The sequence below is a fragment of the Larimichthys crocea genome, chromosome III (assembly GCF_000972845.2).
Source record: "Larimichthys crocea isolate SSNF chromosome III, L_crocea_2.0, whole genome shotgun sequence".
NCBI classification, from domain to species: Eukaryota; Metazoa; Chordata; class Actinopteri; family Sciaenidae; genus Larimichthys; species Larimichthys crocea.
In genome coordinates, this window is record NC_040013.1 from 32,015,619 (window position 1) to 32,039,520 (window position 23,902).

Genomic DNA, 23,902 nt, shown 5'->3' on the forward strand with positions numbered 1-23,902 from the left:
ATAAAGTACAGTTTGGACTTGTTTTGTTCAATCTCTGTTCAAATCATGCCATTCCATCAGTTCCAGTCATATTTTTACCATAAACAATGACTTGCTGCTAGAAAATCGAGTGGGGAGCACTGACTTCGCTGTTGAGGACCATCTCTATTATTGAACTTTGAAGCAAAGACTGCAACTTTGTTTTATTCTAACATTATATACTGAGGCTTTATTTTGCTTCTTCCCACCCTGGCTTTTCAATCAATAAAATCAAATTAGGGATGAAATTGGCAAAAATAATCACTCTCGCTTACTGTGCGTGTTTTTCTTTGTGTGTCAGGAGGGAGACCGTTTGAGTGACGAAGACTTGCTCAAGTTTTTGTCTGAGATCAAGAAAACCTCCACTCCACAGAGGAGAATCAAGACAGTACCAGGTCATCTCTCATCACATCTAAACACACATTCTTGGATTTATTTTTAGAAATTGAGGGAATAGTTCTACATTACAGGGACTAAAACACACAACATTGCTATATGAAGCTGCAGCTTGTTAGCTTAGCTAAGCACAAAGATTAAAGATTAAAGGTATGGTGTTACAGGGAGGTTTTGAGCTGAACAATTTTATGCCTGGGTGTAGTAACTTCCTTGGGTCTTGTTGTCACCATGATGTTGCCAGACAACAAGCAGACACTCCAGGATGTAACTGCGCTTGGCCAAGAAAGAGCTCACAAGTAACGCCCTGAAAAACCACAATGTTTCATTTTTTCATTTGTTTTTTGTACAAATTAAACAAGTAATAAAAAGTAGGAAGCAGTAAGTTTTACAGGTGTGGCTGGATTTTATTACCATCCCACTGTTTCTGGTCTAAGTGATCCAGCTGCTAGATCTAACTTCATACTTAATGGACAGACATGACATCTACAAAGTTTGATTAGATTTCTTTTTATCGGTGTGTGTCTGTATGTGTTTTGATTGTGCAAATAATTCAAATAATTTGACTGGATATCATATGAGTATGCCGTATACTATATTAGCAGGTCACTGATTTGTGAATTTCATCCAGGTTCCATAAAACTGGACATGTCTCCAGTTCATGACACACCACTGGCATGTTTGTCCACTGAGCTCATCCCTCTGATACCTGTGGCTGAGAAGAACATTCGGCCCATCAGAGAAGTGCTGGAGTTTCCATCCAGTGAGGTTTATGTCCCTCACAATATTTACAGGTGGGTTAAAAGGATGATCACACAACTTTTTACACTTATGCTTAACACAGTGGAAGGGAAGAAATAAGGTCTTTTTATTGTTTAATGTCTTTTATACAAAACTTTCATCTCATGTGGATGAAACACAAACAAGGTTTAGTGCTTCAGGTATAAACAGGTTTGTTTGCTTTTACAGGAACAGTCATGCTGTACTCATCACCCAAGTGGTTTGCACAGTTTTAGTGTAGTGCCTATTTTTAGGTCGTTCCATCCAGGCTACCTGTAAAACTGACTCACAGTGTAACAGTAAGGATGCAGCCTGTGTGAAACTGTGTGACTTTTCAATCAACACTCAATTCTAAAATGGTTTTGCTTGTAATGAAACACTAGTGACTTCATGTGTGGACAAGTCTTCTAAATGGTAATCACACACTCAAATTCCTTGAGCATTTGTTCATTGGAATCTGTGGTATTTCCCTGTACACAGACAGATTACAGTGTTGTATTAAAACCACAGGTCACAGTAAATTACTGCTTGTTTGAACTTTTCGGTGACATTTCTGTCACCTTTTCGCTACCTGACCAAAAAGTTGCTATACAGACAGTGCCATCTAGTGATGCATATTGGAACTGCTTTATTTTATACATGAAAGGGTTTTGCATGATTTTTTAATTTAATTAACCACCAAATCTCTCTGACACTCTTTCTCTCCCTATGTATCTGTAGGAACCTTCTCTATGTCTACCCTCAGAGGCTAAACTTTGTCAACAGGCTTACATCAGCGAGAAACATTACCGTCAAAATCCAATTTATGAGCGGAGAGGACCCAGGCTGCTGTCTGCCTGTGAGTGCTGCTGTTTTTAATCTGTGATCTCATAGCACTATAATAACAGTGAAATGGATTTGTCTCGATAATCTCACTGGATTTGCTCACATGTTTTTTGTAATTTAATTCATGTAACCTGAATAAATACATACAAGGATAGATTTACACTTTTTTTAAGTCTAGTCATGTGTTTATATAAACACTGAAATGGGATGTGATGGAGGACAAAATCCGCAGTCCTCGTCTAGTTAAATCAAGTGGATATCTGCCAAAGTTGAGGCCTTTTAATACACAATGACCTCTTTATGTTTCCCTTTCCATTTCTCTGTTAAACTTCAGTGAAAGGACAGCAACAAAAAGAGGAAACTTTGTACTAAAAAGGCAATATCTACTTGATTTGACTCATTTGGATGTCTTCAACCCTCAAAGTAACTTTATGTAAAGGAGGAATAATTACAACGAGAAAAACATGTTTCAATATTTTAAGACAGACCCATTTCTGAAGGGCGTATGATGTAATGCCTTTAATAGCCAATAATTTCTACTGGTGATGAATCCCACACTACACAGATGTATTGCAAATCTTGTGCTGAAGGACAGTTTTAGCTTTTTAATTTGTGCTTTTCCACTTTTCCATTCTCAGGTTATTTTTGGGAAATCAGGTGGCCCTGAATTCTTGCATGAAGTCTACACCCCTGTCACCTACCATAACAAGCAAGTACACATTTACTGTGTTGCATTGTTCTGTCTGTGACCTTATTTTTTGTCATTTAAACAGTGGGAGCACCTCTTGTCTCTCCCTGACTGTCTTTTTCACTTTCTCTCAGGTCCCCAGACTTCTATGAGGAAGTGAAGTTGGCTCTTCCAGCTCGTCTTACAGAGAGGCATCACGTGCTTTTCACCTTCTACCACATCAGCTGCCAGCAGAAACAGAACCAGAGCGGCAGCTGTGAGACGCTCATTGGATACTCTGTGAGATTTTGTCCTTTACTACCCAGATTTCTAAACACACAGGAAAAAAAAAAAGGTGCTGGCATGCTATTATTAGCATTTACCTCGAAGCACTGCTGTACCTACTTACATCCTCAAAGACCTGCTCGCACGACTGAAGAGTCTTTGTTAAAACACAGTTTTTGTAAGCAAACACGCACATAGGAATTCAATTAAATAAGATGCTAACCACAAGTGCACATAGGTCACGTACTTTGTGTTCCCTTTTTCATCTAGTGGCTGCCCATATTGAATAACGACCGACTGCAGACAGGTCAGTTCTGTCTGCCCATTGCCTTGGAGCGACTACCATTCAACTATTCACTGCACACGCCTGAGGTATATACATCTATTAGTATATTATTATATCACTCTGCATGCCCATATTATGCTGCTGTATGTAATGAATAAAAGAGTACAAGGCTATACACTGTTGAGGTTAGATTTCCCGTGTCTCTGTCGTGTAGAAACTTCCTGTACAGGCCCCTCCAGTCAAGTGGATGGAGAGTCACAAAGGACTTTTCAACCTCGAGGTCCAGGCTGTATCATCTTTACACACACAGGTGAGTAGCTCTTGGACACACAACCACATTTACTTTTTGCTTCTTTGTCTCATGCACACAAGTAGTCGAAACATCGATGTGCACACACAGAATACAACAAGTGTCTACTCTGCTGTAGTAAGTCTTCCCCCCCTGCAGCAATACACGCACTCTGTCTGCTTACATTTGTTTCTGCATCTCTTTCGCTGTCCTTCTGTCGTTTTTTATTTCTCTGCTTTCCCTACAAGTACCACACTGCAACAAATTACTTGTTTTCTGTACCAGGACAACCACCTAGAGCGATTCTTCACCCTCTGCCACGCCCTGGAGGGTGGAGCTACATTCCCATTGCGGGTCAGAGATGAGAAGATTCCAGAGAACAAGCTGGAGCATGAGTTAAAGCTCAGCATCATCTCCCTGCCCTCCTCCAGTTTAGAGCCTCTGGTCCTCTTCCTCCACCTGGTGTTGGATAAACTCTTCACCCTCATTATGCAGCCCATGGTCATCGCTGGTCAGACCGGTGAGGAATTAGCTTGACTCAAATAACGGAGTGACAGTTTTTGAGAAGTGCACATTTTCTAAAACTAAACAATTTTGACAAAATCGCAATACCTCTGATGAAGTATTGTACTTCAAAATCAACAATTAGATATTTTGGTCAAGGACAGAAATTATAATAGCTACAAACATTGATTGTAGGGCTGCAACAAACAATTATTTTCATTGTTATAATAATCTGTCAATATTTTTTTAATTCATCATTTTGTTTGTAGTCCCAGAACCAATGTTTGCCGCCTTAGATTTCTAATTTTGGCTAACCAACAGTACAAAACTCAAAAATGATACGCATGAAATTACCTGATACAGCAAAATCCAGCAAATCATCACATGTGAGAAACTAGAACCAGTGAATATCTAGCATATCTGCTTGATTCATTTCTAAACTAATTAATGGAGTATTAAAATTGTTCCAGATGGATTTTCTACTAGATTAATCAACTAATCATTTTAGCACTAACTGATTATTTGTAATATGCAGATTAATATAATTTAGTTTTTAAGACCAATGGTGATATTTTAGATATTATTCTCTCATTAAATTGTTGATATTATAGCTCTAACATTATTGTGTAAATGTTTATGTCTGTGTCCTACAGCTAATCTGGCCCAGATAGCTTTTGAGACAGTGGTGTCTATTGTGAACAGTCTTCATAACAGTCAGGAGCTGATCAGGGATCAGCAGGGTAGGAACAGCCTCTTAGCAACCTACCTTTACTGGGTGTTTCGTCTGCCTGATCCCCCTCAAGACATGCACAATGCAGGTACTGACAGTTTTTTGTTTATTTATTTTTCTTGCTCTTTTCCTCTGTTTCTGAATTTATCTTTTTTTGTCCGTCCACTAACCTGTGTTCAGGTTCAGGGTGTACGATCCCTTCGGCAGAGAGCCGTTACAGTACTATGGGTCGGGCCACGGCAGCCACAGTTGGCAGTATGCTTCTCCAGTCCAGAATGCGTAGTAGCAGCAACCCTGACATTCCCGGTCCACACTCCTCTGCTGAAGATGCCGAGGTCAAAAATATCCTCGCTGGCAAGGTACGGAGGGTCCGCTTAAGCCAAATCTCTCAAGATCTCTCTGTAAGAACAGTTACCCCCCAGAAAAACCTTGAATAGCAGTGAACACAAAGAAAAGATTTTAGTGTTGCATAAATTAAGTGTTTCTAGCTGCATAATATTCATGCACTCCTAGAGGGCAACATTGATTTCTAAACATTTCTGATCCCTTCACTAAATTTGCCCTAATTTTCTATAAAGTCCATTTTTCACCGGGGCCAATGTGGTTTTATATATTTGACAAACTACACACACACACACATACACACAGTGCAGGATGTACAGTAAATATCCCAGCATGCTTGCAAATACACACAAAACACTTTTTTATATTCATCCCCACAGTACATTAGGTATTGTAATAGGCCACTTGATGTCCTCTCTAATGAATGCATCCATCAAGTTCAATGTGATGGAACCTGTGTGTTTTCTGTCTCCAGGGCCACAACAACCCATGCAGCCGCATGTCCATTTACGTGGACAACCACCAGAACCCCACAGGAAGCACCAGACCTTCCAACAGAAAGGTAAAAATGTTTCCCCTTCCCACACCACCATGATATGTGGTGCAGTGTGTGAGATAAAACACCACAGTTTCCTGGTGAAAGTTTGCAGCACCATGTTGCAGCCATTTGCATATTAATGAGAACAAAATCTTGAAACTCCTTTAATTCATCTGTCCTAAAGCAGAATGATATCCCTCTGTTCTGAAGAGTTTGGATGGTAATATCAAATGTGTTCTTCAAAGATAGAAATGACATTAAGATGTGAACTGATGTCACAGCTGACACTGACATTAAATCAGTCAGGTGGCCCTGTCTTTGGCCCTGCAGATGTTTTATATACAACTGAGTATATAAAATAATATGTCAGCACTGTTGCACAGTAAGGCGTCTCAATATGAGGAAATGGAGGCAAAGAGTATCATGACATGAAGTATAAATTGAGTTTAACCTTTTAATGTAGCTGTTAATCAACATAATATTTAGCGTGAAGCTTCTGTGCTGTTAAAATATTTATATATAATGTAACATAGCCGAGTTGGAGCAGAGATGAAGTCCCAATTTTACTTTAATTGACACCTGCCTGTATTCTAATTGAATATTTTATAGTAGGTTGTAGTGCAGTATGGTAATATATTTTATTTTAGTATCGATGCAGCCTGTAATGGTGAAATAATTGCTCATTTACAATGTGGAGACACATTAACCTAGAAATGATTTCATTATATATCATTAGCATAACTGCTTTAAGAAGAGAGAGCAGTTATCTCTATAGATAAATACATTTCTTTATGTGAACTGAAGCTATGATGGATTGTTGGTATTAATGACAGTTTGAGAGGATCCTGAATATGTGTGTGTGTTATGGTGAAGGGAAGGGGCAACAGAATATGTTTTAATGATTATGAAAAAAGGAAGTGTTTCTTGTTCTATACTGTATTAATGAAAAACATTTTTCAGAAGAATTCTACTTCTTATACGGTCAGGGTTATGCATGTATTTAACAGTACTCAGACTTTCAGCGTCTAATAAGTTCCCTCTGGTAACCACAGGGTGGGGGTGTGACACAGAGGACACTGGTATTTAGGCTGTTTGGGGTTTTTTTTTCCTTGCTCAAAGCTCAGCCAGTATTTGAAAATTAATTAATAGTAACATTCATTATAATACTTACAGCCACTCTTTTAAATAAAATATTCTTATTTCCTTTATCTACCAAAGGGAGGCTGTTTCTCACCACTGCAGTTTGTGTATTTTGTCTTCTTGCAGCAGTTTCATGAGGAGTTGGCCCTGCAGATGGTCGTCAGCACCGGGGTCTGCAGAGAGAATGCATACAAATATGCCTGGTTCTTCTTTGAGCTGCTGGTCAGTTTGCTTTTTTTTATTTTATTTTAATTTACAGAGGGTATTTTTTTGATTGACGGTTATATAAAAGAAAAAGTAAGGACTGGTTCGAGTGTTAATGATTAATGGATGGAAGTAATAAAAATGACTCACACCAAACAATGCATGACCTTGTGGCCACACACCTTAAGAAGATAGATGATGGTTTTAATGTGTGGTGTATAAAAGGGCATTTTGAAATCACTGTAGTCTGTAATTTATCACTCTTTGGGAGTTTTGGAAGTGTATCATCACTCACATTCACTCTCATCCCTTCAGTTCATCTTACCTTTTTATGCGTCTTCCTGTAACATCACTACAGGATGCTCACTATAATTAATAAGGCATCTTTTGTAATTTGGATGAAAAACGAGGCTGGAAAGTGATGATAAATAATGCAGAGTCACTCTTTTATTATCAGGTCACCATTTATATCAAATCAGCTTTGCATCTATCAGGTCAAATGACAGATTATTGACTAACATGCACGTTCATCACTCTTTCAATGTATATGCATGTCCAGGTATTCCCTCTTTTGTTTTTATCTGATTTCAGATTTGTTATGTGTGATTTGTGATTACTTGAACAGGTGAAAAGCATGGCTCAGCATGTGTCTTATCTCGACAAGCACAACGTCCCACGAAGAAGCCGCTTTTCTGACCGATTTAAAGATGACATCACCACCATTGTCTCCGTGGTTACAGCAGAGATTGGGACCATTCTTGTCAAACAGCATAAGGTCAGGAATATAATGACGATGATGATGCATTTTGCTGTTCAATATCTCGGTTTTCTTCTGCATTGGGTGGAAGCAGTTTTAGCCTGAGCGTACATGTTGTCAGTGTCCTCCAAACGTCAGGGAATTGTAGGTGCTAATTGTATTTGCCTCTGTGGTATCAAAAGCTCAGCTTTCACAGCTAGAGGCTCGGCAAGATCCACTCAGTGCAGCGTGCTGATTGCTGTTTGTTGATTGTTTGTTGTTTCAGGAGGTAGAGCAAGCAGAGAAAGTCAACATCAGCCTAGCCTTCTTCCTCTATGACCTGCTGTCTCTCATGGACCGAGGATTTGTCTTTCAACTGGTGAAAAACTACTGCAACCAGGTAGAATCACACTGATAACAAAGCCCTTCCTCTGTGGGAACTATCTTATTTGACCTTATTATGGATATGTGCCTTTTTTATTGAAACTAGGCATCTTATTTACATTGTATTCATTTATTATTTATTTCCTATTTCCCTTGTAGATCTCAGCTAAGAGTGTGTCAATGCCGACACTGATCAGCATGCGTCTGGAGTTCCTGCGAATCCTGTGCAGTCATGAGCATTACCTCAACCTGAGCCTCTTCTTCAGCAGCCCCATGTCTGCTCCTGCCTCACCATGTCCATCTATCTCCTCACAGGTCAGAATATGCACGTATTTATATTTGTAATTTATGCATTCAGGTTATCAATTCATCCCTGAAAATAAGAAGAAGATGTGACCTAATGGGATTAATTGTAATAAGAGCTGTTTAAAAATCCTTTATTTCATCTCTCTCCATTTAGAGTTCCGGCTCATGTAGTTTCCAGGAGCAGCAAAGGATTTTGGCGTTGTTTGAACTTTCTCAGGAATTCAAGCAGCAGCACTACCTGACTGGTCTGCTGCTGACAGAGCTCAGTGCTGCCCTAGACATGGAGTCTGAAGGGTATGGAAACACAAACGTCCTTGAGATGTCCTAAGATATTCACCTCTGTATGACCTTTTTATTACAAACTGTAATGTATGTAAAGTTCTATCCACTTTCTTTCAATGTTCATACATAATTGACTTCCCTTTATAAATGGATCACACATCACAAACGAAAGATAATCACTTCACTCAGACTGCCAAAGATGTACAGTATATAACCTCTGTAAATATTTGAAACCTGTATACTTGGTGAAAATGGTAAAACTTTTTAAAATGTGCATGTGTGTTTACAGGGGAAAGGTCCAGAGAAAGGCCATCAATGCCATCTACAGCCTGCTGTGTTCCCATGATCTTGACCATCGCTGTGTTAAACCCGAGGTCAGAGCCAAGGTGGCTGCTCTCTACCTCTCCCTGGTGGGGATTATCATCGACTCTACCAACTATCTGGACTTCACTGGTATATATACTGAAAAAACACACATGCACTCTAAGACATAAATTACATACACGCTCATTTAATGACAGGCACTTCAACCCCCTTGTTTAATCATAAAATTGATCTCATCTTGGCATTTCTGTCATAGATGCATATAGTACATATATTCTCAAGTTATTTATCAATTTAAAATTTGCAACTAACGTGGCCACAATGCTTCTACAATTATAGTGTGTTAGTGGCAGAAATGCTTGGTAATATAGTGAACTTGTATTTACGGTAGAACTAATTATCAATTTAGTAAACTCAAGAACCAACCAACCAATATTTATTCAACATCCTATGTTTCAGTGGCTCCTATGATTTCTAAAATCATAGGAGCCATTGAAACCAGGCATGTAGTAATGCTCGATTCCTATTTCTATTATAAATCAGATGGTCTCAGTAGTGTGAAAAGTTTTGCACAGTAACATCTGTAATTTAATCATGTGTGCTCCCCTCCTCTCTTCTTCAGTTTAACATATTTGACCGCTGTTTGTCTCCATAGTTTCTGACACACGCGGCGGGAAAAACAAGACGGGCGGACCTGAGGATGACCTTGAAAATGTCCCAGCCATCAATCAGTCTGTTGCCATGGCGATTGCCGGGAACCCCTTCAACACGCTGGGACGCAATGTTCTCGTCTCCATGGCATCCATGGTAAAATTCTGAAACAATTTCTTATTGTTAAGATGATTGTGATTATTGTATGCTTTTCATTATTTCAAGTTCAAAAGTGGACGTCAGCGTGTGTGTGTGTGTGTCTGTGAGTATTCTACCTCCTAACAGGTGAGCTGCACTGAGGTAGATTGATTAGCTGTCAGAGCCACACACACACTTCATCCATCCTGAAAAATCACACACACACTTCTGCAGGAGATGGTTTATGGGCAGGCATTGCCATCATAAGCGAACAGGGCCGTCCTCCCTGACAAACACATCCATCAAGTGTAGCTACAGCAACAACACAGACACTAAAACTGAACCCTGCCATTCTCTTCCTCTTTCCCTGCTTCTCTCCAAAAGATGAATCAGTTCCTTGTATGTTGTAACATGAAATACTGTTGTGGAAAAACAAAACTGAGCCATCGGCCTGGTATCCATCACAAATCCAAACATGGCTGCCAGAGAGCTTTTCCCTTAGTTTCAATACAACCACTCCAAACTATATTTGAATCTTTTACTCTTAGGAACCAAAACGATTTTTAATATAAAGCATATTTTCAAATATGCAATAGATGTTTTTGATTCATTCTGCATATATTTGATGTTGGTTCTGGTGAGCTTCACTATAATACAGAGACCTGGAAACCAGGTTTTAGGTGGGACACCTAGAGCACTAGGAGGTTAATGGCTACATTTATCAAAGCTGCCACACAGTGAAGCAGCAGTAGCCCTCTATAGTAGTGATTCATCATCACACGAATGAAGCTAAATTAATCTGCAGTAGATTTAACGCCTATTAAGATGGGGAAGAAAACCATACTTCACTAAAGTGTGGAAAGAAGTGGCCAACCATGTTTGTAGTTTAGAGAAGTGTGTGAATGATATACTGTTAGTCTGTTAGATACACTGAGACTACTATTACTACTACTACTGTGATTTGTTTCATGGTGAGGGTCAGCTATGAAAAACAGTTCATTGTGCTGTAAAGCATTTGGGATCAAAGCATTCCATGACTATCTGTTATGTACGGTAATAGTATACACCGAATATAATCAGAGGATGTTTACGCAGATGCATGTATGGATTTGTTTGTGTGTATGCTTCTAAATGAGTGCAGGTGCTTCTTTCTCTTCAGTGAGAGCCACATTATATCGTATTTTACTACATGCTGGATATGTCTCTCTCCTCTTACCAGCAAGGTAAATCCGTAGCCACCCTGGCAGCAGACACCAGTCGCCACCTGTTGGTGTGTTTCCTTTGGGTAATGAAGAACGCTGACAAGAATCTGATTCAGCGCTGGACTGTGGATATGCCTCCTTCGCAGCTCAACAAGCTGCTGGAGCTCCTCACTATCTGCCTTTCCTGCTTTGAGTACAGGGTCAGTTTGCTTATGTATGGACTTGTGTTGTGTTTTTCTGCATGATGTAGTAGTCATTATTTTATGTTCATATAAATACAGATGGAATATATCTTGTCTGCATGAGTATTTATCGCACAGGTCAAGGATACATGGAGTATTTATTACAAAATAAATAAAATTGTATGCATGGTGTGTTTATACCTGGTGAATATATGTTTATGCGTCTGTAGGGTAAGCAGAGCACTGATAAAGTGAGCACCCAGGCCTTACAGAAATCTCATCAGGCCAAGCTGCAGCTGGAACAAGCCCTGTTGGGGGGAATGGGAGCCCGCGGAGAAATGATGAAACGGGTTGGAGGTAGTGTATCTCCTTGCACTTTAAGGAGTAACTCTTGGAATTGCTTGTCTGTCAAATTTAGATCAGCATTTTCTGCAAGATTTAAAAGTTTTGAACATGAACTACCTCCAAAACTAGTGAACACACAGATTTCAGTATTTTATATATGTGCGGTCAGCAAGTCACTGCAGGAACCAATTTCAGGTTACACACTCTGCGCTTAGGCACTCGCAGTCATCCTGCGATAGTCAGGAATTTTATGCAACCTATGTCTGGTCTGAATTAAGTAGCATTGCAAATATGGGTATACTCCGGTGTACCATGTGGACACCAGGTACATTTTAAATTATTGGAATACACTGCATTGGTTCCTAAAATAATCTGATAATAGTTTTCTCACTAGCTGTTGAAATGATCCTTCACAGGAATGGATAGGACCATGGGTCAGAGAGAGCACTTACGATGGAGGAAAGACCTCACTCAGTGGAGACAGACCAATGACAGACAGGATAAGTAAGTTATCACTTGCACGTCTGCTGTCAGTTTTCAAAATGTCACTTCTTGCTTCCTTGCTTTATCAATGACTGTACCTTTCTTGTCGTTGTTTCCTCTCCAAATAACCATCTGACTCTTACCACCTTCCATCAGGACTAAAGCAGAGCTGGACCAGGAGGCTCTGATCAGTGGAAATTTAGCCACAGAGTGTAACCTTATAGTTCTGGACCTCCTGGAAACCATCGTACAGGTACAGGTCATGCAATATCTTTCAACACTGTATGTACAGTTTATGAATATATGAAAAATACAATGGCAATGTGGCATCTGATTGCACTATATGGTCAGGTTTTCCTAATATTTTGCAGCTGCAGAGGGTAAGAGTTAACAAGAGATTATCTTTCATGAGGAACAACATTTTCTGATTAGGTATTCAAAGGAACCCTGATCAGTTTCTTGAGAATGGCTTGAAAGCATTAAGCCTGCAAACCAGCAATTCATTGTAATTTCATAGCTGTGTATTCCCTATATCCTATAAGACAGAGTAAAAAACAGGTTGAATGCAAAGGTAAATGTTTTTAATAGCTGATAGTGAGCAAAAAGATGACATAATTTGCCAACTGCCTCTCTCTTGTGATGTTCACTTTCTGAGCAAACATTCTGTTTTCATTCAAGTTGCTTCCTAGTGTATCCACATATGTTACCATTTGTCTCATATAATTTGCTCATTTGTCTCATCTGTCTCCTGTCCAGGCAGTGCCATTGTCTGAGTGTAAGGACAGCGTGGTTGGTGGGGTATTGAAGGTGTTACTCCACTCTCTCACCTGCAACCAGAGTTCCACTTTCCTCTCTCACACCTTCAGCACACTCAGAGCTCTTGTTGTCAAGGTACTTTCATTATGATATGCATATGTGTCTGTGCGTGTGTATGTGTGTTGTATATGTGTGTGTGTGTGTGTGTGTGTTTGCTTGCACTTTAAATTTTGGAGGAGGTGTCTGGATGGGGGTGGATACACGAAGATCTGTGTATAAATTAAATAGTCATATTTACTTGTAGGGATGACAAATTGCTCATACGAGCCTAAATTATTTGTGTATCAATGCGTGTGTGTGCATGTCTGTGTATACCACCTTGTGCGTCTAGTTTCATTTGTCTGTGTGTGTATATTTGTGTGCAGTTTGGGGACCTGTTGTTTGAGGAGGAGGCAGAGCAGTGTGCGGACCTGTGCCAGAAGGTACTTCAGTACTGCAGCAGCCCTGTCGACGAGAACAGGAGCCAGGCCTGTGCCACCCTCTACCTCATCATGAGATACAGCTACAGCAATGCCAGTGTAAGCACAGACACACACACACACACACACACACACACACACACACACACACACACACCGACAAATATCACACGGAGAAGATGATCCTGTGCATATGCACAAGCACATAGAAACTCCCACACAAACCAAATGTCAGGCATGTGTTACTTTCGAGTCAGATAAAACCTCATCTAACATCTAAGCTTGCAGAAGAAATTGCATTTATGTCCGATTTAAATTTAATTTAAGTGCACACGAGAGAAGCGCTTATGATCCATATAGAAACGGGGAGTCACACACGTCTTATCCTATCTTCTACACTTTTCCTCTTCTGCTCGGTTTTAATGTCTTTTCCATGTCTATTTTGAGCGTGCCGCAGAAAGTTTCTGCTGAAGGATGTGTCTCTGAGTAGAGAGCAGAGAGATATGTCACTGTCTGCCTCCCCGTGTTCCTACCCCTCTTTAACTAATGACAGCCAGACCGCTGTGTATATGTGTGTGTGTGTGTGTGTGTGTGTGTTTCAGTACATATGTGTGAATGTGTAAGTATATGTGCCTCAAGGGCATGGAGAGAGAGAGAATGTGTAAGAGGCGGAAAGGAAGAAATCACGATACAGATAGAGGAGTGTTTTTGCCAGAGGTGAAGCAGTGATGGAGGGAAATAAAAAGATTGAGAAGAGACAGATCTGAAGGAAGGGAGGTTTAGGATAAAGTATCCCCTTTCATTTTCTCTGCTAGTTCGATAACTACTGTTGCAGTCAATATTTCCTGTGTTTACAGTCTGTACACTTTAATGAAAGTCAGGCACCGGTCTGTGGAGCACACTGACACACACGCGCACACACACATACACATACAGTATCTCTAGTTTAAAGGGAATATTTCCCATCTGTGTGTCCCGGCGTATGTTTGTTTATACGGTGTATACAGAGGGAGCTGTGATCTGAATTAGCGTAGCAGCCGTATGACTCATTGATACGGAACTTACTCTCTACCTCTTCCTTTGTTTATGTTTTCATCCATTCATCCACCCTCGTCGTGCTCCTCGTCTGTTACACACACTTTTTCCCTCTCTCCATCATTTACTTTACTTTACTCTTTTTAGATTGCCATAATAAAAAAAAAGAGAAAATACCAGGCTTTATTTCCAGAAATGGAACAAGTCCTGCGGTTGAAACTTGTTTGGTTATGGAAAGGCTGGAAGGAAAGCAAGAGGAAAATGGTCAGATGAGAAAGAAAAGGGGGGGAGAGAAAGACAAGGAGGATTATTTGTTGACTTAAGCTATCATTTAGGGTACTTTTGAGCACACACACACACACATACACGTACGCGCTGAGTTAGAGGGCAGTGATGGGTGGTTGGGCTCTGGCTCCATGCTCAGTTGAACAGAATGGGGCCGTAGAGATGATCCATGGGTGATTATGTCTCTGCTAATGGGAGATCATTTCCCGCTTAGCTGGTCATGCTGGAGATAGATGGGACTTCACACATCCACAAGCACACTCTCTCTCTCACACGCACACAGTCCTTGCTGCAGCGGATGGAGGGCTGTTTGTCAGGCCTGTTCTCTTGGACAGGTAGTGTGAAGGATGGAGAGACAAGGAAAGAGAGGGGACAAGGGACACCGATTTAGAAGAGAGACATAGACATTTTCTATACATCCAACAATTATATACAAACGTCAAAGATAAGATTTTTTTTTATTTTTTTTTATTTAGCTTGCAGGGAATGCATTAAAAAAGGTCCATGGAAATCTATGATGACATGAAATACCATGTTGCGGCAGTTTCCACATCAGAAATCTGCACTTTGTCTTATATGTTTGTATGATAAACACTGACATTCACCGCAGCCTTCTTCTGTCTTTGTCAGAACTTCTCAAGAGTGAAGATGCAGGTCACCATGTCTCTGGCCTCGCTGGTGGGCAAGTCATCAGACTTCCAGGAGGAATACTTACGGCGATCACTCCGCACTATCCTGGCCTATGCAGAGGAGGACGCTGAGATGCAGAACACTCAGCTGCCCTCACAGGTATGAAATAATGTGCACAGTCGCATACAGTAACTATTGTATGACATTGCTGATATTGAGCGTAGTGTAGCCTCACACTTGCCTCTTGTGTGTCTGTTTTTTCAGGTGGATGAGCTTCTAAGAAACCTGAACAGTATTCTATCAGACACTGTGAAGATGAGGGAGTTCCAGGAAGATCCTGAGATGCTCATGGACCTCATGTACAGGTAAGAAACACAAAGCATCGTCAGTAAAAGGCCGTCTCCTCATCTCACTCGGTCTGCAGCGTCTCTTAATATCTCACTGTCTCCTCTTTTCTCTCTCTCTCTCTCATCACCCTGTGGCTTGTCTCTATGTTGCGCTGCTGTTTCCTATTTCTCTGTGGTCTGGGCTGTTTTGCCTCTATTTGGTGCCCTCACTATGGTAACCATGTGGTAGCAGTTTAGTCTGCTGATCTGGCTTTGTGTATATGCAAATGCAAACAGTGTGTGTGTGCACGTGTGTGTATGTGTGCGACTGAGAACATGAAGGGGAAACAGTGAGACAAAGAGCGCATACATGTGCTGTATGTTGATTTAGGCGCTTTACCTCAACATGCTCTAATATCACCTACATGTGTCATTTATCATACACCTTTCTATTTGGGTTTTGGTCTCAGTCAGCTGGTGAGTGTATGGCAGCTGCACAGATTGACCCATTAGCTCTACACACTTACCTAGACTCACCCCAGCGTTTACCTCCAAGCTCCAAAACACACAGGTCATTGATACACAAGACATTTGGCCTCCAGATGCTTGAATTAATTTGTAAGTATAGTATAGTGACTCACCTGCTTTCTAAACAAATTCATTCAGGGTGTTTTAGAGATATTCCCATGTCATTAGGCTAATGATTATTCATGTATTCCAAGAACAGGAAAACATTTTCCATAATTTTTTTTCGAAAACACTAATCTACCCAAATACTTTCATCACTGCCACACTTACTCTCATGCACACAGTTTGGGTTTAGATATTCGCTCTTTATATGTATTGCATTATATCGATTCACAACCATTAGAAATGGCAAAAGGAACTGAAAAAAACCCCATAAAACTTGTGATTGTTTAAGGACTGTAAAATATATTAAAAAGCTGGAAGCTGAAAAGTCTTCTGCCAAAATGTATTAGCATATAAATGTGTCACATCTTCAGCACTTGCACTAACACTTGTATGTATTTGGATGTTTGTTTGTTTTTTAAATTTAATACCCATTTTTGTGCAGCTTTCCTTGTCACTTGTGTATGTTGTCAAACTATCAAAATGAGACTTTTACCTGTTTAAATAAAGAAGCCTTCTTCTCCCTTTACAGGATAGCAAAGGGGTACCAGACGTCTCCTGACCTCCGTCTGACCTGGCTGCAGAACATGGCAGAGAAGCACAACAACAGGAAGTGTTACACTGAGTCGGCTATGTGTCTGGTCCACGCTGCTGCCCTGGTGGCCGAATATCTCAGCATGCTGGAAGACCACAAGTACCTGCCTGTTGGCAGCGTCACCTTTCAGGTAGAGAACGGCAGTAAACATACACACTAATTAGCAAGGAACTAATAGTAAACACATGTTCAGACTGAAAACACAAAAAAAGCATTCATGATTTGTTTGTCGTGACCGTTGGTTGTTTTGTTGAACAGAGGCAAACCCACCCCTGCACAACACACCACATCACACATATCCCCACGGAGTTTATCCAAATTTGGTTGTGTGTGTCCAGAGGGGGGAGCTGTACACTCATAACGTCAACACATAAACACGGTCCCTTGGTAGTGCTGCTTAACACAGCATCTTTTGAAGTTGAAGAAGGGGGAAAAAGGCAAATGTGCTCCTGTGGGAACATGAGAACAGACTGTTTCCCCGAACTGAAAACAAACAGTTTTAACAGCTCCTATGAAGATGCTGCTATCGATGAGCTCTGTGGTGTTTCGGTACAGGACACTCTAACCTCCAGCAGTCAGCAGGTCATCGATTGGATGGTCATCAAATTAGTTCCATTTCCCACTGTAGGACATCTCCTTTTAAAGTCAGCCATGTGATTGATTATTTGATTAAGAGGGCTAATTGATTGATTAGCTGACGGATTTTCTCCTCAGAACATCTCCCCCAACGTGCTGGAGGAGTCGGCGGTGTCTGATGACATCCTGTCCCCGGACGAGGATGGGGTGTGTTCGGGACGCTACTTCACTGAGAGCGGTCTCGTGGGACTGCTCGAGCAGGCTGCTGAGCTCTTCAGCAATGTGAGACAATGATGCTGCACTAATATTTATGATATCAACGTTTAGTGTTAAAATAAAACCTGTAGCTGTGTCCCAAAGTCATACTACATACTAAATCTTATAAGGCTTTGACTGCGTAGTGTCCATACTGGAAAAATGGGAAAAAATAAGTCAAAGTCACAAAAAAAAAAAAAACTTTATACCTATATATCTGTGTGATTGTGCTAACCGGCAGTGGCTGTCTCCTCAGGGTGGTCTCTACGAGGCAGTGAATGAAGTCTACAAGGTCATCATACCGATCTTAGAGGCTCACAGAGATTTCCGAAAACTGGCATCCACCCATGACAAACTACAGAGAGCCTTTGATAACATCATTCAGAAGGTAATAACAGTATGACACAGTCATGTCATAATCATTTAATTCAGATTAAACATTCTATAGTACAGGGTAGCCTCAAAGTGAGGCCTGTGGGCCAAATTGGACCCGCCATAAGATTTGATTTGGTCAGATGTTTATAGTGAAAAACAATTAGAAATTACAACAAATTAATTGGAAAAAATAGAATATAAATCTCTGTTTTATTTTTTGTGAGGTAAAAATGCTGTTATGTATGATAGCAAACAGAGTGACAGGAAGTTATTTAATTAAGGGGACCTGGGGGCATAGTACCACTTTGTATCGAATCATTAGAATATTTAATAATAATAGGCGTATCTGAGTGTTTGCTTTTGCCCTGACTTTTGGCCCTTCCAGGGAAAAAGTCACACACCCTTGCTGTAGAACATCATGTAGATCTTTTGCAGAATGGATTTCCTTATTCAGTACATAATCTTTTCCTTAACAATGACGTTATATGACTACGATACAATTAACATTATTGTTGTGCTGATCAGTAAGAGTATTTTTTTTTCAAATTGTTTACAGGCATATCATGTTTTTTTTTTTTATTAAACTCTTCAAAGTGCTCTTCACAAAATAGGCTCTATAAAAGACTATTAACTTAATGAGAGAATATGTTACCAATGTCATACTGATTAAAGGCCAATATAAAATCCTCTCTTTGTTTCCCTGCAGGGCCATAAGAGAATGTTTGGAACCTATTTCCGGGTGGGTTTTTATGGGGCCAAGTTTGGCGACCTGGACGAACGGGAATTTATTTACAAGGAGCCAGGGATCACACATCTGCCTGAGATATCACACAGGCTGGAGGTGAGAGAGAGAGAGGGAGAGAGGGAGAGAACAGAGAGAGAGAGAGAGAGTGAGAGTGCACCGATATGTATGTTGTGAATTAATGTGTGATTGAGGTGGAGTGAAGGGGAAATATGGTGCCTGGCTGGACTGGTGGAATCTGATAATGACTTAGAGACTGAGTGAGCAGAATGACTGAGGGCATAACTCACAATCATCCATCTGCTTTTAGTGAGTTCTTACAAAGCTTAGAAAACTTGGAAATCATTTCAGTGCTTTAAAGGAGAAATCATGTCACAAAGAACAATACCATGCCAATCTCACTCTCGAAGGAAATGTCAGTAAATCAGCTGAAATTCAGATCATTTCTTTTTAACATTTTATTGTTACATGAATATCCTTGTCAATCGCAATGAAAAATCACAATAGACTTTCTTACGAAACATACTGTAATAAAACTGAAACTAATTATACAATTTTCCCCATTTCTAGAACTTCTACAGTCAGTGTTTCGGAGATGAAACGTTGGTGATGATCAAGGACTCGACACCAGTGAACAGAAAAGAACTCAATCCTAACAAGGTAGGTGACTGTCACTGATTGTTATGTATGAAGAAAAAGTATGGATTATGATATAGCAATTGTAATGTGAATATAATACATATAATATGTGAAGTTAGAGCTTACAGCGCTCATAAAATAGGCAAATAAATTGTATTCACATAACCAGTATTTATGCTCCTCATGTTATATACAGGTGCAGTGTGAAAACATCATAGACTAGCTAATATAAACGTATGCAGAAACAACCACCTGTAATAGATTTAATAGAGCTGACAAAGTGCATTTTCAGTTTGTGCCTGCAATGTTGTATACATTGAAAAACTCAGTCAGTCAGTAAACAGTAAACACTATTTCTCTCCAGGCATACATCCAGATCACATATGTGGAGCCCTTCTTTGATGACTATGAGATGAAAGACCGACTGACAAACTTTGAGAAGAACTTCAATCTGCGGCGCTTCATGTACACCACGCCCTTCACCAAAAGCGGACGGCCGCGAGGGGAACTCAACGAGCAGTACAAGAGGAAGACGATCCTCACCACCATGCACGCCTTCCCCTACGTCAAGACTCGCATCAACGTCATCCAGAAAGAGGAAGTGAGTGCAAAAATTCATTGGCATGGTTATCGCCACATTTGTCATTTGATGATTGCAGTAACACATTTATGCAATATTATCTACTTTTTTGTTTGTTCACAGTTTGACCTGACTCCTATTGAGGTGGCCATAGAGGACATGCAGAAGAAAACTAGAGAACTAGCAGTCGCCACACACAGAGAACAGCCTGATGCTAAGATGTTACAGATGCTGCTACAAGGCTCTGTGGGAGCCACTGTTAACCAGGTATGAGCATTGCAGATTTTTTGTGAATGACGGCACCGCTTCTGTTTCACGCTGCCTGTCGGCTCCCATTATAGCAGAAACGATCTCGCAATTGGTGGCTGTTCTCCCATAAATGATCGCTCTTTGTATCATACATAGCCCTTTTGTCTTCACGAGTGTTCCTTCTTAATGTGCAGGGGGAAATAAACCCGTATAATTTACCTCTATTTATCTGATCACATTTACAGTTTCCATTGTAGTACACATAGTGCAGGTGGCAGACATGACAGTGATCACACATCAAAGCCTTCACGCCATCCATAACCCTAATCCTTCCTTTGCTTTTCCCCTGATTTAGTTAAAACGTCAATTCATGGCCCCCTCTTCCTTTCATGTCTCTGCCGCACGACATGCTGAACCGGAGGTCTCTTTGATCTGATAGCTTCCAGGTCCTGCCAGCATGGTGAATGTTGGAGTAATGATGAAGCCAGCTTCAGCTTCTCTGCTCCCCCCCCTATGCTTTATCTTCCAGCGTCTAATCTGACAGGTCCCTTGCTCCGACCTGATGGTTGTATACATAACACTAATGCTCAGCAGCTCCGTAAACATATAACTCTTGACTGTAATCAGCACAGGAGGCTGGGTTTCTGTGTGGGTCCACAGCTCAGACCAAGGACTGAGGCCCAGGCTCAATGCGTTTATGATGCTAATCAGAGCTGTTTAACTGTGCCTGTCGTGATGCAGGCGCTGTGCGAGCGTGCTGTGGTTTTATGATGAATATAAGTTAGGATAACAAGATCTCATACTGGGCAAATGGGAGCCAAATGGCGGGTGTATGCAGGGTTTAGCGGTGACATTAGCCATGCAGGAGGCTAATCACGGCCCCTTCTCTGATCTGATATCTTCCTCATGTTCCAGTTCAGCATCTCGGCCTTTAGCTGCATTAGGCATTCAGTTAGGAAGTCATTTCCCCCCCATCTGAATGAGGGGCATTCTCATCTCTGCTTTATTTGTATGCTCTCAAATGCTTCCTCTCTTACCTCCTCTCTTTCCTTCCTCCGCTCCCATTTTGGCTTTCTCATTCTTTGTCTTCTCTGACTCTGTCTCTTTGTTTTTGTCCCTTCCCTCCTACCTCCACTCCCCCCTCCGTTGTAGGGCCCATTGGAGGTGGCGCAGGTCTTCCTGAATGAGATCCCAGCTGACCCGAAGCTCTTCCGTCACCACAATAAACTGCGCTTGTGTTTCAAAGAGTTTATAATGAGGTAAGACGCAATCAAAGAAACACCACCTAGTAACTACGCACACACACCGCACCAAAGTCATGCAAGAGTGAAGAAGCACACCAGAAAAAATCCAGAAAAACAAGAACTTTATTGGCGAGCCATAAACCTAAAGTAGTTCAGCACCATTTTACTTTAATTTGCATTTCTGCGTCTTTCTTTACTGTTTCCAATAACTGCCGCTGGCTTAGTAGGTGGAAGTATAGAACAATACTTCAAAGAGATTGCTGAGTAGAAAATTCAGTTTCTTTTTGAAACTTGACTTAGAAGGAGTGAAAGTCTTCTCCAGGATGCTTTATGTATACACCATACTGTAGAAAGATAAAAGAGCAGCGTAGGCAACTGTGACTGATGAAGACTGATATCCTGCTGTTTATAGGAACCAAACAGGCACAGTACAGGGCTATTCTTTTAATTCCCATATGATAATAGAAGATATTTTTCTTCATAATATCACTAAGTATTTTGTCTTCTGTAATTGCAAAGGTTTATTGTTCCCAAGTGCTTAGTTTGGAATATTCAGAACATAATTTAAACCACCCTACCCAAAGAAATGTGTCAGATTTAGCTGATTTTGTGCAGGTGGTGTCATTTCAGCAACTGTGTACATGGGTATGTGTGTGCTCTCCTATAGTTGGCATGTGCCGTTTTCCTCCAAAAGGTGGTTTTCATTTTCTAACCCTCATGTCACATTCCAGCTGCGTTGATTGCTACAAGCAGGTTGGCAAATATTTACCCGTAATTTCAGGAAGGTTTATTTTCTATCCTAGCTGGCACTGAACCCTTTGTATGCCAATCTTCTTCATAGTCTAGAAAAAAGAAAAGATCCACTTGAGAAAATGCTGCTTTCTTAGTTGGTCAGCTTTTTCCTGTCTGAATGAAATCCTAGCACTTTTGCCTCAGACATCAGGCCTGTGTGCAACACGTTGCTTTACAGAAATTGGAAACAACTATAAGGTTAATATAGGTTGTTTGTCCTAAGAAGTGATTGTAATTCAGGTATAAAAAGATAATTCAAGTGATAAACTGAATTCAAACAGCAGTTTTGAATTTTGAAAAAAATGAGTTGAGAAGAGAAGAATCCTCTACTTGTCTTGAAAAATCTAATTAAGTACATTTAAACTGCAAATTGTATCTCGAGATCTAATGTCTCTTAATCTAACTCGTGCACTGTTATTTGCTTGATTGAAAACCTGTGGGCGATGATGCAAATGCAGGAATGAATATTTAGCCAATTTCAAAATGACAATACCTAAATATTTTAGAAACTTGTCAGTAGAACTCATTTAAAAAAATTCAAACCAAGCAGTCAGATAGAGAGCTACGTATCAGCAGATGTTTTTACATTTTAGCTTTTTACTCTTGTGAATTGTCCTTAATGCTCATTGCCCTGAGTATTTACTGTATACTGTTACACGACATTGCAGTTTCCATATTACCCTCATTAAAAGCTAAGAGATAAACTCAGACATGTGTTAGCAATCACTCCAGTCTCGCTGATTTCCTGCAGACTGCTCTGTATGTTGGCCATTATACTTGTCATGATAGAGAATTGCGGAGAGACCCCATACCTGCCCTTCGCTCTTTGTTCAGCTCAGATCTTGTACTGCTCTCCTTTATCATGAGGCATTTTCCTTTTCATTTATTAGTCATTTCTGATGTGGAGTTGCTCCTTTTTAACTGTGTTTGATAACAGCTGTGTGGGTCATTCCCAGTTTAGTTCACATTCTAGCTGGGCTACTTGGAAAGATCTAACAGGCATATAGGAGTTCCTTACAGTCAAATACATTGTTAACTCATTTAGACTTCTTGCATGGAAAGGAGTCCAATTTATGTCAAGTTGTGACAGGATGTTGTTAGCATGAAACAGTGCAGTGCATTTCTGAAGGCTTGGGAGGATATAGAAGGGATTACTGCAAGATTGGTTTGCATAAACTCATTGTTGAAGCTGCTCTTGAGTTTGAGGTTATTGCATTAAAATAGTCAAATATATTCAACTCATCTCATGCAATGTCATTCCAACCTGTCTCTGCTCTCTGTCCTGTAGATGTGGTGAGGCAGTTGAGAAGAACAAACACCTCATCACATCAGACCAGAAAGAGTACCAACAGGAGCTGAAGAAAAACTACAACCGCCTGAGAGAGAGCCTGAGGCCCATGCTGGAGAGGAAGATACCCGAGCTCTATAAACCCATAATCAGGCCTCGACTGGAGAACAGGTAAACAGACCCAGCAAACAGCCAATACTGCTTTGACAAGAGACATATCATTGATCTTTTCATCACTTCGTATGATTGCTGTGCCTAAAGGAAAGTGAGAACAAATGGAATAGAGGAGGGATCCATTCACACTGTCCGTGTCACCTCTACAAATATTGATAGCTGAACCAGTGCCACTGTACACAGATTGAGTGTTGAACCAATGTCACTGCCAAATTGCA

The 23,902-nt window shown here is 40.5% G+C and overlaps 1 protein-coding gene across 2 annotated transcripts in view; it reads left to right on the forward strand.

The window, feature by feature from the left end:
• The window catches only part of dock8 (dedicator of cytokinesis 8), a 48,710-nt gene that overhangs the window by 22,584 nt on the left and 2,224 nt on the right, over positions 1-23,902 (forward strand). For both annotated transcript variants that reach the window (XM_010732997.3, XM_010733000.3), the window contains 35 exons: positions 320-413; positions 1,043-1,205; positions 1,912-2,029; positions 2,655-2,725; positions 2,839-2,983; positions 3,239-3,340; positions 3,469-3,564; positions 3,829-4,063; positions 4,701-4,865; positions 4,958-5,136; positions 5,595-5,681; positions 6,924-7,019; positions 7,627-7,776; positions 8,024-8,137; positions 8,281-8,436; positions 8,582-8,721; positions 8,999-9,162; positions 9,689-9,840; positions 11,042-11,224; positions 11,437-11,563; positions 11,968-12,055; positions 12,191-12,287; positions 12,791-12,925; positions 13,216-13,368; positions 15,220-15,378; positions 15,484-15,584; positions 16,708-16,900; positions 17,485-17,628; positions 17,858-17,989; positions 18,683-18,817; positions 19,289-19,378; positions 19,722-19,958; positions 20,061-20,204; positions 21,339-21,445; positions 23,511-23,681. In XM_010732997.3, coding sequence (XP_010731299.2) covers positions 320-413; positions 1,043-1,205; positions 1,912-2,029; positions 2,655-2,725; positions 2,839-2,983; positions 3,239-3,340; positions 3,469-3,564; positions 3,829-4,063; positions 4,701-4,865; positions 4,958-5,136; positions 5,595-5,681; positions 6,924-7,019; positions 7,627-7,776; positions 8,024-8,137; positions 8,281-8,436; positions 8,582-8,721; positions 8,999-9,162; positions 9,689-9,840; positions 11,042-11,224; positions 11,437-11,563; positions 11,968-12,055; positions 12,191-12,287; positions 12,791-12,925; positions 13,216-13,368; positions 15,220-15,378; positions 15,484-15,584; positions 16,708-16,900; positions 17,485-17,628; positions 17,858-17,989; positions 18,683-18,817; positions 19,289-19,378; positions 19,722-19,958; positions 20,061-20,204; positions 21,339-21,445; positions 23,511-23,681 — 4,823 coding nt within the window. The remainder of the gene's footprint in view (positions 1-319; positions 414-1,042; positions 1,206-1,911; positions 2,030-2,654; positions 2,726-2,838; positions 2,984-3,238; positions 3,341-3,468; positions 3,565-3,828; positions 4,064-4,700; positions 4,866-4,957; positions 5,137-5,594; positions 5,682-6,923; positions 7,020-7,626; positions 7,777-8,023; positions 8,138-8,280; positions 8,437-8,581; positions 8,722-8,998; positions 9,163-9,688; positions 9,841-11,041; positions 11,225-11,436; positions 11,564-11,967; positions 12,056-12,190; positions 12,288-12,790; positions 12,926-13,215; positions 13,369-15,219; positions 15,379-15,483; positions 15,585-16,707; positions 16,901-17,484; positions 17,629-17,857; positions 17,990-18,682; positions 18,818-19,288; positions 19,379-19,721; positions 19,959-20,060; positions 20,205-21,338; positions 21,446-23,510; positions 23,682-23,902) is intronic.